This window comes from Ranitomeya imitator, chromosome 1, assembly GCF_032444005.1.
Source record: "Ranitomeya imitator isolate aRanImi1 chromosome 1, aRanImi1.pri, whole genome shotgun sequence".
In the NCBI taxonomy this organism is placed as follows: Eukaryota; Metazoa; Chordata; class Amphibia; order Anura; family Dendrobatidae; genus Ranitomeya; species Ranitomeya imitator.
Genome location: NC_091282.1, coordinates 1,205,455,699 through 1,205,471,414, shown reverse-complemented (window position 1 = coordinate 1,205,471,414; position 15,716 = coordinate 1,205,455,699). Strand labels below are relative to the sequence as shown.

The following is a 15,716-nucleotide window of genomic DNA, read 5'->3' as shown; positions in this document are numbered from 1 at the left end:
TATGTAGAAGAATAATACTGCTCCATGTACAGGAATATAACTACTATAATACTGCTCACTATGTACAGGATTCAGAATATAACTACTATAATACTGCTTCTATGTAGAAGAATATAACTACTATAATACTGTCCCTATGTAGAAGACTATAACTACTATAATACTGCCCCTATGTACAGGAATATATCTACTATAATACTGTCCTCTATGTACCAGAATATAACTACTATAATACTGCTCCCTATGTACAAGAATATAACTACTATAATAGTGCTCTTATATACAAGAATATAACTATTATAATACTGCTCCTATGTACAAGAATATAACTACTATAATAGTGCTCTTATGTACAAGAATATAACTACTATAATACTGCTCCTATGTACAGGAATATATCTACTATAATACTGCTCCTATGTACAGGAATATATCTACTATAATACTGCTCCTATGTACAGGAATATATCTACTATAATACTGCTCCTATGTACAGGAATATATCTACTATAATACTGCTCCTATGTACAGGAATATATCTACTATAATACTGCTCCTATGTACAGGAATATATCTACTATAATACTGCTCCTATGTACAGGAATATATCTACTATAATACTGCTCCTATGTACAGGAATATATCTACTATAATACTGCTCCTATGTACAGGAATATACAGTTAGGGCCAGAAATATTTGGACAGTGACACAATTTTCGCGAGTTGGGCTCTGCATGCCACCACATTGGATTTGAAATGAAACCTCTACAACAGAATTCAAGTGCAGATTGTAACGTTTAATTTGAAGGGTTGAACAAAAATATCTGATAGAAAATGTAGGAATTGTACACATTTCTTTACAAACACTCCACATTTTAGGAGGTCAAAAGTAATTGGACAAATAAACATAACCCAAACAAAATATTTTTATTTTCAATATTTTGTTGCAAATCCTTTGGAGGCAATCACTGCCTTAAGTCTGGAACCCATGGACATCACCAAACGCTGGGTTTCCTCCTTCTTAATGCTTTGCCAGGCCTTTACAGCCGCAGCCTTCAGGTCTTGCTTGTTTGTGGGTCTTTCCGTCTTAAGTCTGGATTTGAGCAAGTGAAATGCATGCTCAATTGGGTTTAGATCTGGAGATTGACTTGGCCATTGCAGAATGTTCCACTTTTTGGCACTCATGAACTCCTGGGTAGCTTTGGCTGTATGCTTGGGGTCATTGTCCATCTGTACTGTGAAGCGCCGTCCAATCAACTTTGCAGCATTTGGCAGAATCTGGGCTGAAAGTATATCCCGGTACACTTCAGAATTCATCCGGCTACTCTTGTCTGCTCTTATGTCATCAATAAACACAAGTGACCCAGTGCCATTGAAAGCCATGCATGCCCATGCCATCACGTTGCCTCCACCATGTTTTACAGAGGATGTGGTGTGCCTTGGATCATGTGCCGTTCCCTTTCTTCTCCAAACTTTTTTCTTCCCATCATTCTGGTACAGGTTGATCTTTGTCTCATCTGTCCATAGAATACTTTTCCAGAACTGAGCTGGCTTCTTGAGGTGTTTTTCTGCACATTTAACTCTGGCCTGTCTATTTTTGGTATTGATGAATGGTTTGCATCTAGATGTGAACCCTTTGTGTTTACTGTCATGGAGTCTTCTCTTTACTGTTGACTTAGAGACAGATACACCTACTTCACTGAGAGTGTTCTGGACTTCAGTTGATGTTGTGAACGGGTTCTTCTTCACCAAATTAAGTATGCGGCGATCATCCACCACTGTTGTCATCCGTGGACGCCCAGGCCTTTTTGAGTTCCCAAGCTCACCAGTCAATTCCTTTTTTCTCAGAATGTACCCAACTGTTGATTTTGCTACTCCAAGCATGTCTGCTATCTCTCTGATGGATTTTTTCTTTTTTTTCAGCCTCAGGATGTTCTGCTTCACCTCAATTGAGAGTTCATTTGACCGCATGTTGTCTGCTCACAGCAACAGCTTCCAAATGCAAAACCACACACCTGGAATCCACCCCTGACCTTTTAACTACTTCATTGATTACAGGTTAACGAGGGAGACGCCTTCAGAGTTAATTGCAGCCCTTAGAGTCCATTGTGCAATTACTTTTGGTCCCTTGAAAAAGAGGACGCTATGCATTACAGAGCTATGATTCCTAAACCCTTTCTCCGATTTGGATGTGGAAACTATCATATTGCAGCTGGGAGTGTGCACTTTCAGCCCACATTATATATATAATTTTATTTCTGAACATGTTTTTGTAAACAGCTAAAATAACAAAACTTGTGTCACTGTCCAAATATTTCTGGCCCTAACTGTATCTACTATAATACTGCTCCTATGTACAGGAATATATCTACTATAATACTGCTCCTATGTACAGGAATATATCTACTATAATACTGCTCCTATGTACAGGAATATATCTACTATAATACTGCTCCTATGTACAGGAATATATCTACTATAATACTGCTCCTATGTACAGGAATATATCTACTATAATACTGCTCCTATGTACAAGAATATAACTACTATAATACTGCTCCTATGTACAGGAATATATCTACTATAATACTGCTCCTATGTACAAGAATATAACTACTATAATACTGCTCCTATGTACAGGAATATAACTACTATAATACTGCTCCTATGTACAAGAATATAACTACTATAATACTGCTCCTATGTACAGGAATATATCTACTATAATACTGCTCCTATGTACAGGAATATAACTACTATAATACTGCTCCTATGTACAGGAATATATCTACTATAATACTGCTCCTATGTACAAGAATATAACTACTATAATACTGCTCCTATGTACAGGAATATAACTACTATAATACTGCTCCTATGTACAAGAATATAACTACTATAATACTGCTCCTATGTACAGGAATATATCTACTATAATACTGCTCCTATGTACAGGAATATATCTACTATAATACTGCTCCTATGTACAAGAATATAACTACTATAATACTGCTCCTATGTACAGGAATATAACTACTATAATACTGCTCCTATGTACAAGAATATAACTACTATAATACTGCTCCTATGTACAGGAATATATCTACTATAATACTGCTCCTATGTACAGGAATATAACTACTATAATACTGCTCCTATGTACAGGAATATATCTACTATAATACTGCTCCTATGTACAAGAATATAACTACTATAATACTGCTCCTATGTACAGGAATATAACTACTATAATACTGCTCCTATGTACAAGAATATAACTACTATAATACTGCTCCTATGTACAGGAATATATCTACTATAATACTGCTCCTATGTACAGGAATATATCTACTATAATACTGCTCCTATGTACAAGAATATAACTACTATAATACTGCTCCTATGTACAGGAATATAACTACTATAATACTGCTCCTATGTACAAGAATATAACTACTATAATACTGCTCCTATGTACAGGAATATATCTACTATAATACTGCTCCTATGTACAGGAATATAACTACTATAATACTGCTCCTATGTACAGGAATATATCTACTATAATACTGCTCCTATGTACAGGAATATATCTACTATAATACTGCTCCTATGTACAGGAATATATCTACTATAATACTGCTCCTATGTACAGGAATATATCTACTATAATACTGCTCCTATGTACAGGAATATATCTACTATAATACTGCCCCTATGTACAGGAATATATCTACTATAATACTGCTCCTATGTACAGGAATATATCTACTATAATACTGCTCCTATGTACAGGAATATATCTACTATAATACTGCTCCTATGTACAGGAATATATCTACTATAATACTGCTCCTATGTACAAGAATATAACTACTATAATACTGCTCCTATGTACAGGAATATATCTACTATAATACTGCTCCTATGTACAGGAATATATCTACTATAATACTGCTCCTATGTACAGGAATATAACTACTATAATACTGCTCCTATGTACAGGAATATATCTACTATAATACTGCTCCTATGTACAAGAATATAACTACTATAATACTGCTCCTATGTACAGGAATATATCTACTATAATACTGCTCCTATGTACAGGAATATATCTACTATAATACTGCTCCTATGTACAAGAATATAACTACTATAATACTGCTCCTATGTACAGGAATATATCTACTATAATACTGCTCCTATGTACAGGAATATAACTACTATAATACTGCTCCTATGTACAGGAATATATCTACTATAATACTGCTCCTATGTACAGGAATATATCTACTATAATACTGTCCTCTATGTACAAGAATATAACTACTATAATACTGCCCGGTGTACAAGAATATAACTACTATAATACTGCTCCTATGTACAAGAATATAACTAATATAATACTGCTTCTATGTACAAGAATATAACTACTATAATACTGCTCCTATGTACAGGAATATATCTACTATAATACTGTCCTCTATGTACTAGAATATAGAATCAGGCCTTCGGCTCTTTGACCGTTTCTGGAATGTAAATGCTTTTCTCTCTGCTATCAGGGCACTAAGAACAGGACGATCCAGTGACAACATTCAATAAAAATGATGAAAGTGTTTATCATAGTGAGGAACAGGGATGATGCATTGTGAGACATAAATCCGCTGTCAACTCACTAATGGCCCTAAATGAAAACTTCTTTCCTCTGATGTAAGGAAAATTAACACCGTCCATTCCTTGGGAGCCCCTACACTGTGCTCAGGGGCCACTGGAAAGGGTGAAATAACCAAAACATTGTATAAACCCGCTACCAATAGTCAGTATAGATGACTATCTAATGGACACTAATCTACTGTCGGCGCTATCTAAAGCGGAATCTCCACCTAACAGCAGTATAGCTCATTACTGTATGATGGTCATCACTACCTGCGCTATAAGGTACCGTTACACATAACGATATCGTTGCTTTTTGTGACGTAGCAACGATATCGTTAAGGAAATCGTTCTGTGTGACAGCGACCAACGATCAGGCCCCTGCTGGGAGATCGTTGGTCGCTGAAGAAAGTCTAGAACTTTATTTCGTCGCTGGATCTCCCGTGGACATCGCTGGATCGGCGTGTGTGACGCCGATCCAGCGATGTCTTCACTGGTAACCAGGGTAAACATCGGGTTACTAAGCGCAGGGCCGCTCTTAGTAACCCGATGTTTACCCTGGTTACCGGGGACCTCGGGATCGTTGGTCGCTGGAGAGCTGTCTGTGTGACAGCTCTCCAGCGACCAAACAGCGACGCTGCAGCGATCGGCATCGTTGTTGGTATCGCTGCAGCGTCGCTTAAGTGTGACAGTACCTATAGTGCGGCATTAACACTCAGTACACATTACGGCATACGTGTGTATGTTACCCTCAGAAGATTTAGACAACAAATATTGCACATTTTTGACATTCATGTCTATTATTTCTTCCTGACGCCCCAGCAATGCTCTACAAGAAGCACCAAGGTCAGTTTCCGGCATGATTTTTAAAACAATAAGAATTCTTCAAAAAGTCACGAGAAGGGAAATGATTGTGCTCTGCCTGATACTGACACAGAAACCGCCCGGCAGAGCATTCACAGAGAGTATTCATCTATCTATTATCTATCATCTATCTATCTATCTATCTATCTATCTATCTATCTATCTATCTATTATCTATTATCTATCTATCTATCTATTATCTATCATCTATCTATCTATCTATCTATTATCTATCTATCTATCTATCTATTATCTATTATCTATCTATCTATCTATTATCTATCATCTATCTATCTATCTATCTATCTATTATCTATCTATCTATCTATCTATTATCTATTATCTATCTATCTATCTATTATCTATCATCTATCTATCTATCATCTATCTATTATCTATCATCTATCTATTATCCATCATCTATTTATCTATTATCTATCTATCTATCTATCTATCTATCATCTATCTATCATCTATCTATTATCCATCATCTATCTATCATCTATCTATCTATCTATCTATCTATCTATCTATCTATCTATCTATCATCTATCTATTATCTATCTATTATCTATCTATCTATTATCTATCTATCTATCTATCCTATTATCTATCTATCCTATTATCTATCTATTCCTATTATCTATCATCTATCTATCTATCTATTATCTATCTATCTATCTATCTATTATCTATCTATCTATCTATTATCTATCTATCTATTATCCATCATCTATCTATCATCTATCTATTATCTATCTATCTATCTATCTATCTATCTATCCTATTATCTATCTATCTATCCTATTATCTATCTATCTATCTATCTATCTATTATCTATCTATATATCTATCTATTATCCATCATCTATCTATCATCTATCTATTATCTATCTATCTATCTATCTATCCTATTATCTATCTATCTATCTATCTATCTATCTATCTATCTATCTATAATCTATCTATCTATTATCTATCTATCTATCTATCTATCTATCTATTATCCATCATCTATCTATCATCTATCTATTATCTATCTATCTATCTATCTATCCTATTATCTATCTATCTATCTATTATCTATCTATGCTATTATTTATCTATCTATCTATCCTATTATCTATCTATCTATCTATTATCTATCTATCTATCTATCTATCCTATTATCTATCTATCTATCTATCTATCTATTATCTATCTATCTATCTATTATCTATCTATCTATCTATCCTATTATCTATCTATGTATCTATTATCTATCTATCTATCTATCTATCCTATTATCTATCTATCTATCCTATTATCTATCTATCTATTATCTATCTATCTATCCTATTATCTATCTATCTATTATCCATCCATCCATCCATCCAATCCCTCTGTCTGTCCCCCAGTCTATCTATCTATCCTTCCATCGATCCCTGTAGAACATTCTGTCCTTTCTCCCCATGTAGTGATGTCCTCTCCCCGGCCTCCACCACCGTTTCTCCGTCTCACATCCTGATGTCACGGCTTCGGCTTTTGCCTTTTGTCATTACTACATAAATCTTTTCCGTGTGGAAACATCTTACTTTTATTTATTTTATTCTTTTTTCCTTTTCCTATCTCCGCTTCTCTTCTCCAGATCTATTTTTTTATTTTTTTTTCTCCCCGTGATAAAATCCATAGAAATATCAATATGACACACGTGGTGAACGAATTCCAAAACCGCAGCCGACAAGTTTTATGAAGCCCCAACTGTTCTGCTGTTCTTCATAATCTGGTTTCCTCTCTCATAAAGAGACCTTTAGCACTGGGGTTTTTTTTTTCCTTGTGCCTCTGAAACAGCTGCTCTCACTGTAGTATCCTGAGTGATGATGAGGTCCTGAAAGTGTTTTTTTGGAACAGATGGCCAGGAGAGAGCTGTAGAGCATGCCAGCAAAATGCTGGGGAATGTGCCAAATCCAGCAGAGACTGAGTGCTTTGGGTTCCAGCTCGCGTGCCTTTCCTCTGCCCTCTGCCCTGAGTGGCGCCAGTAGGACTTCCCAACTAGCACTCCGAACATCTGGAGTCTGAGACTGCCAGAGAGTCTAGGGGGGTAGTGGTGGAAGGCGGGAGGGGGGGATGAAAAAGAAAAAAGCATGCTTCAGCCTGGGCCTACAGCCTGGGAGAACACATGAAAAATAAGAATAGGAACTTGCAGGCTTATTTAACATCTGCGGTCAAACAAAAAAATCCACATACGCCCGCTGTTCATGGATCCGGGGTCAGAACTGTAAAAAGAGTTTGTGCGTTCATATACGGACACTTTATCGTTAGCTATGTACATTATATATGGGGCAAAGTAAGGGAAAAATATCATTCGGGTCCGTAGAGGTTCTTTTCTGATGATAAACTGATCAGAAAGCGCCCCACCGCTAGAACCTCCAGCTGTGTTCTCTCGGAACCCCCCAGCAACGAGTGTTCTTTTATTCAACAGCGCCCCTACAGGGAAAAATAAGTAATGATCCATTCCCAATTGAAACAATGGGTCGCCCTTACTTGTTAGAAGCTGATCACTAAGCGTTCTCTTGCTTGGACCTACAGTGATCGGCTGTAATCAGTGGTGAAAGCTGATAAAAAGGTGGTAAAAAGTGTTAAATTTTTCAACAGCACCCCCGCAGGGGTAATAAAGTATTACATGGAACTCTCACTAAGCGTTCTCTAGCCTGGACCTACAGTGATCGGCTGTAATCAGTGGTGAAAGCTGATAAAAAGGTGGTAAGAAGTGTTACATTTTTCTATAGCACCCCCGCAGGGGTAAGAAAGTATTACATGGAACTCTCACTAAGCGTTCTCTTGCTTGGACCTACAGTGATCGGCTGTAATCAGTGATGAAAGCTGATAAAAAGGTGGTAAAAAGTGTTACATTTTTCTATAGCACCCCCACAGGGGTAATAAAGTATTACATGGAACTCTCACTAAGCTTTCTCTAGCCTGGACCTACAGTGATCGGCTGTAATCAGTGGTGAAAGCTGATAAAAAGGTGGTAAAAAGTGTTACATTTTTCTATAGCACCCCTGCAGGGTAATAAAGTATTACATGGAACTCTCACTAAGCGTTCTCTAGCCTGGACCTACAGTGATCGGCTGTAATCAGTGGTGAAAGCTGATAAAAAGGTGGTAAAAAGTGTTAAATTTTTCTACAGCACCTCCACAGGGATAAGAAAGTATTACATGGGACCTACTCAGATTAATGCATCGTTACTACTTGTTAAAATGAGCAACTTTACAATTCCCTTTATTTGTATGAATGCTGCAAGTTGGTGGCCGGGAAAAAAAAAATTTACTCACTTGTCCTGACATTGCAGTCTACAATTCAGGTCCTCTTCAGTGATCTACAGGTGATCTCTGGGTGTAGATCTTGGGCAAAGCTTCACAACGTGATGGTGATGTCTGAGATCTACTTGGGACTAGGTGGAGATCACTGAGGAGGACCCGATGACGTGAAAGAACACTCGAAGATCCTGAAGAGGACCCATAGAGCATCGGTGGTGGCACAGGTGAGCGGTGAGCTGGGCATTTGTTTTTCACAACCATGTTTATTATGTTCTGGGGTCTGCAGCAGTATATGAAATATTTGAGTTGCATCAAATACATTTTTCAATTTGAATTGAATTTCATGCCCAAATTCGAGAGAACTGCCAAAGTTTGGCAAAGTCACACATTATTAGCTGATCAGAAAGTGTTTTCCTGCTGAGACCGCCAGTGATCAGCTGTAGTTGGTGGGGAAAGCTGGTAGTAAGTGTTCAATTTCCCTGCAGAGGCACCACAAGGAGAATTAAAGGGAACCTGTCACCTGAATTTGGCGGGACAGGTTTGCTGTCATATGGGCGGGGTATTCAGGTGTGTGAGTCACCCTTTCCTTGCCCACTGGCTGCATGCAATGCGCCTTGCGCAGGTGTGTACTTCGGAGGACACAGCATGAACTTCAACCCAATATTGCGGCCAGCATGCAGCCAGCGGGTAAGGAAAGGGTGAATCAAACACCTGAAAACCCCGCCCATATGACCGCAAACCTGTCCCGCCAAATTCAGGTGACAGGTTCCCTTTAAGTATTACACAGTGTAGATTCGACTCAAAGAAATGTCTGTATTGTGTGACGCTCTTTGTAACTTCTCTCCAAGGCAGGGGAGGACATAGGATTAGTGCAAATTGTGTGGTTGCACCAAGAGGTAGGGGCAACCATTTTCCACCTCCAAAGCAGGTGGAATTAAGAAGCTATTCGACTGTAAAGGACCTATATATCGTTCTTGAAATATAGTGTGATCCAATTCTCTCGGATGAGAGAATCGGAGCACGCTATGAGGAGATGGAGAACAAACTTTTTCCATCTTCTCTATTGTGTCAGAAATCGGACCACACTCAGATGTCATCCGAGTACCGTCCGATGTTTTCCGTTGACTCATGGCCGAGTGCAATCCGAATATCAGATCAAACACAGACAGGCAGCTGTTTTTTCCTTGGACAGTATCTGTCCAATAAAAAAGTTGAACATGTGCACGGCCCCATAGACTAACATTGGTCCATCCGGATGTTTTGTCAGATCGCACTGAGACTCGTAATATGGCCGTCTGCACGAGACCTTACCCAATATTTCATGCATATTTCAGTTGTAACATTTTCGTGAAAACGTGAGTTTTCCATAATTCTTGTTTCCTTGAAAAAATGGGACTTGGCCAAAAGAAAAATGTAGAACAAAAGCTCTTCAGTCCTTAGTAAAGATTTGAGCAGTAAAGGAAATACAGAAAATGCCGCCAGGTTGTGCTGGATAGTCCACGGGACAATGAGAAGGAAGGAAAGGGTGGAAATTGACAGGTAAGTTGAGTCTTAGGGCTGAGTCTGAGTAAGAGACATGTAGGGGCAAATATGAAGGTTTTAATCTAGCAGTTTGGGTGGTTGTAAGATCATATTGCTCAACTCTATGAACTCTAAGACAGTGGTTCATCGACCATGGCAAGTGAACCCCCGGCTTCGTCAAAGGTGTTTAGGTTGTGTCAGAGGTCCACAACTCAGGTGAGCCTGGGTAGTTAACAAGAGACTGGTGAAGGGGACTAGTGGATAATAACGGGGACAGGGTAGAGAAGCCGGAGACTGTAATTCATCTTTTTGTACCTACCATATGTCTATAATTTTCTTACATCACTCCAGGTCCCAACGGTAGTACACTACGAGAATATTTTTCTGCCGCCGTGCTGTGACAGGTCCACCTCAAGCTTTGAAAACTAACCAAAATTTAGCTTTTCTAGCAGCTGTTCCATAACTTAAAAATAAAATAAATTGAAACCGTTTCCTGTTTTGTCCTCTGGCAGCAGAATTGCTGAAAATTGTTTTATCAAATTTTGGAAGGAGACTTTATTTTTTGACATGAGGTCCATAATATATATAAAAAAAGAAATCATTAAAATCAAGTATTCGAGCAGAGTCGTGGTCCAGCTGGTTACATACTTAATGAAGCCTACAAGCGGTCGCCTGTGAAATGTGAGAACTCGATTTAAGCCCCTTTGTCTCGGTCATTGCCTGACGGGAGTATATTATTCCCATAGGCTCAACATTTTTAAAGAACAGAACATTCAATGACTATATACCATAGCATTATCTTGTCTCTTGTCAGTGCACAACATTGGTATAGGGAGACATCCATTGAAGAACATTTTCTCCAAGGTGACAATAAGGATCGTAGAGTGACCACCCCACCCCAGCATACTGACACTGACCAGTTTATTAAAGGTCCGAACGAAAGACTCCAGAATCCACGGGAAGGTTCAAATGAAGTTTACAAGCCTCCTTTTGTAATAATATTGTAAGCACAAACATCAATCACTTTCTTCTTATTCTTCCATGTTATTTTCCGAGAGGAAAACCGGCTGAACAGTTGGCTTCCTCTCTAACACGGTTTGATGATGATTTCATGTAATTGGTTCAGTGTTAAGTAACCTGAAGGAATGTGATTCAGTAATTAGACTCAGTGCTGTTTCCTTTAGATACCCGCTTTTGGCTACGTGTCTTTAGATAAACCTGCAATTAGCTGCTACTTGTGGGAACATAATTTGAAGAGAGCGACTGGATCCAAGAAGCGGAGCAGAAGGCATGATTCACGGTGTTTTACTGGATGTACTAAATTAAAGTATTCACAATGAGAGGGGGAAAAGGTGCTTAACTTGACCTTTTGGGCATTATTTGACATCGAGGGGATTGTTTCATGAAGACAACCCCTGTCTATGTGCCCTATAAGAATATAGTAGGGTCATAGTAATTACATAGCAGAAAGGTTGAAGTTCAAAGAAGGGATGGGATAGGATAAAGAAGATGGTGTTTCAAAACGCATGAATCAGTCTGCCCTAAAAGAGCAAATTTTCCCACCTGCTCTTGAGGGTCAACCCACTGGATCAACCTTTAGAACAAGAACTTTACACATTAACATAAGTATTTATGTTATTAACTTTTTAGAAAAAAGCGTCTAAGCCCTTTTTGAAACCATTGACGGTTCCCACTGAGGTCGGCTGCTGCACAGAATAATAGCTCTCATGGGAAAGAGGCCATGTCTTCTAACGTATATTTTTTCATCTATTTGGAGGAAGTGCCCTCTTGTCTTTTGAGGGGGTTTTACATGTTACAGCTTTTGACCATACTTTTTGCATGGGTCATTTAAGTACTTGTACAAGTTAATGATGTTCTCCCTCAAGACTAAATAAATTGAGTTCAATCAATCGTTCCTCATAATTAAGATACTCCATGCCTTTATCAGTGTTGAGGCTCCTCTTTGTATCTTTTCAAGCTCTGAGTTTTCCTTTCTATGAACTTGTGTTGAGAAATGAACTGCATATTACAGATGAGGTCGCACTAAAACTTTGTAAGGTGGTAAATTACGTCCCTGTCCCGCAAGTCCATGCTTCGTTTAGTACATGACAATACCTTGCTGGTCTTAGGAGCCACTGATTGACATTTCATGATTCTATTTAGCCTGTTAACTACAACTAAACCCAGATCCTTCTCTACCAGTGACTCTTCTGGTTTAACTCCCCTTAGCACATATAATTCCAGCATAATAATTGTGCCAAAATGCACAACTTTATAATTATCCGCACTGAGCCTCATTTACCAAGTGGATGCTCAAACACTCCATTTGTCCTAGTCAGCTTTTAACTTATGAACATGTTCCATAAACTGCACTAAACTATATAGTCTGGTTTCTTCTGCAAAAATAGAAACAACGCCATTAATCCCGTCTTAATGGGGTTATAGCGCTAAAATCCTAAACATTTTTCCAAAATGGTAACTTATGTGTTCATAAAATTCATTAGGTACCCATAAACCCGTTCAGCTTCTGTTCACAGTTTCTTGTCAACGCCTCTATTTAACAGTACCTAAATGAGCCTCATTATAGGCGAATTTTGCATTAAGACAAAGCTAATTCTTTTTTGGGTGGTTCCACATAATCTAAGGCAGAGTACTTGAAAGTACCAATCTCTATGAGGGGGGTTGTGTGACCCCCACTATGGTTCCCACTATTATCACCCAAGAAGTACTTACCAGAGTTTTAATATTGTATTTCTACATGCCTGTTGTTGGTTTCTAATCGTACATATATAAATATATCATATAAATGCTCTTTATCTCTACACTTTTCATTACGAGTTGATTATATGTAATTTATCTCTTATTATTCCTTATTATTTATGCATTCTTAAAGCTTTGTCAGAAAAATAATTTTCTGCCTTTCCATAATGATTGGAAATATATAAACCATTATTAGAAGATCCCGGGGAATTCCAAACTCTTCTTCTCTTACCTTCCTCTTTTTTGACCTTCCTTCTGACTGTAAAGTCCTAGTACATTGGTCTACGCACTCAGAAAAACTCAAGTCACTATGATCAGCACTGTAGTCAAGGTCAGCCAGTTTCGCCAGAGAGAGGATATAGTTACACGCTATTCTCAAAATGGCCAATTTAGAAAGCTTCTGTCCGTATGAATAACACGGCACCTAGAATGGAATAAGAAGGACACATAAACATAGTGTAATAAGTAGTAGTTATATTAATAGCAGTAAATAACACAATACGAACCATTTTAGTGTAAATTCACGTATAATGGCTTAGCAGGTTAACAAACATTGTGGCTAGGAAAGTTTATTGACTTTAATTAAGTCTTGTTCTGCGGCCTCTCATCATGAAAATTTCCATTCTATAAATAGGACCCATCATCCCAAGAGAAAAAGACTTGGCGCTTGTTCGCCCTGCATCCATTCCAATGACTAGTGTGATCTGGGAGTCCTGCTCATATTTACACCTCCCATTGGATGAAGCCAAATTAGATGGAGATACCACACCCCATATAACCCATATTTCCCATGGGGTTTGTCTCTAGTGTTTTTTCCTCTATGGATTCCAAATGGTGTATGTTTTATCTGAGCAGACCTACACAGAATTTGCATAGCTAAACTCCCTTCATAGTTAGCCTATGGCCTTGAATACAGATTTAATTGGCAATCATTAGGTCGTAGCAAGAAAGGAGACCCAATCTAAGAAATATACCCAATGCAAATCAGGTGGACCAACTCTGGGCAAGAAGCACCAAAGGGTGTAAAAATATCTAAAGGGGCAAGAAAGTAAGAGTAGAAGACTCCTAATAACCTTGCGAGTACTAATTACAATATCTAACAACCGAAAAAATCCTATCTACGTCACCCATACAGACTCATATCCTTATTATGAACGATCTAGGCCAGTGTTTCTCAACTCCAGTCCTCAAAGTTCCCCAACAATTCATGATTTAAGGATAACCTATGGAGAAAACCTATGGCAGTTTCTGATTCTTTGCTAATAATTCCATCTCCCGTGCAACACTAAGAAAATCCTGAAATCATGACCTGTCGGGGGGCATTGAGGAATGGAGTTAGGAAACACTGATCTAGGCCACCAATTTAGATTGCCAAAGACTTAGTCCACTAATAACAGATAACCAATGACCTAAGTCACAATCATAGATCATGAACGATCAACATCATGAAATTGGGTCTCCAATTATTTGGTTTATATGTTCTTGTCCTTAATGTTCTAGTGTCTTGGTTTTCCACCTGTGGAATGTATATCCCAAGGATTATATGCCAAGGCTCAAGCGGGGTACATAGTCTATGGTCAAAGCCTTAGAGGTACTTTAATTAGTTTAAGAAAGAGGTAATAAATCATCTTAGGAACCTTGAGAACCACTGCCTAGTCCACCAACTCAGATCGTAAAAAGATCATCAGTTCTGGGAACCAGACACCTATACAAACCATTTAGGTTGTAAAAGTTCATGGTTATCTCTAGATTTCCAATTATCTAAGCTACCAATGATCTTTGCTTTTGTCATCGATCTAGACCAATATCATTTGTCAGTGATCTAGGACACCAATTCAGATTGTCAAAGATCTAGGTAATCAATTGCTGGTCATCAGTCATATAAGTAAACCATTTAGGTCATCAAAGTTCAAGGCAATCTTTGCAGTTTGTCAGTGTTCTAGGTCACCAATTCAGATGGTTAAAATGTCTAAGTCATAAATTTTGATCGCCAATGACCCAGGCCACGAAGTCAGGTTGCCAAAGACCTGTTATTTGTTTCAATGATGTTCTTTATTTTTTGTGTGAGACATCAGGACAATTCCCAAATCATAATTCAATCTTCGTGTACACCTCTTTACATACACTTCATTCACTTCTCAAGTTCAGTTGCCACCTGATATATGTTGACAACCTGAAATTGACATAAGTGTCAGGTCGAGACAAGGCACTAACAAACAGAACTCTATGTGTTTACCGGCTGACTCCATCTGCTCTAATTATCAAGACACATTTCCACCAGCTGAAAAACCCTTCCCATTCATTAACTTGTATCCAGCCTCTGGAATTTCTAACACTTGGAATCTGCTCGAAGGAGGAAAGACTCCTTCTCAACACATGGGCTAATCTACAGTTTCCTACTCATGGCAACCTGATGAAATGACATGCACTATGGAAAAGAAAAATATGGAGATAAAAGCGCATACTTGTAAGATGTATGTAGATCAATCATATTTGTAGCTCATCTGTGGTGTTGGGGGTGTTATTGTAAGTAAGACCACCACTGTCTAGAAAAAGAGACAGAACAGCAGGCAGGCATATTTGACTTGATTTATTGATCACTACTTGAAAGAAGAG

The 15,716-nt window shown here is 38.1% G+C and overlaps 1 protein-coding gene across 1 annotated transcript in view; it reads right to left on the bottom strand.

The window, feature by feature from the left end:
- The window catches only part of ATOH8 (atonal bHLH transcription factor 8), a 58,745-nt gene that overhangs the window by 22,589 nt on the left and 20,440 nt on the right, over nucleotides 1-15,716 (bottom strand). Inside the window, exon 2 of the mRNA XM_069744918.1 lies at nucleotides 13,333-13,524. Within this exon, the coding sequence (XP_069601019.1) occupies nucleotides 13,333-13,524 (192 nt within the window). The remainder of the gene's footprint in view (nucleotides 1-13,332; nucleotides 13,525-15,716) is intronic.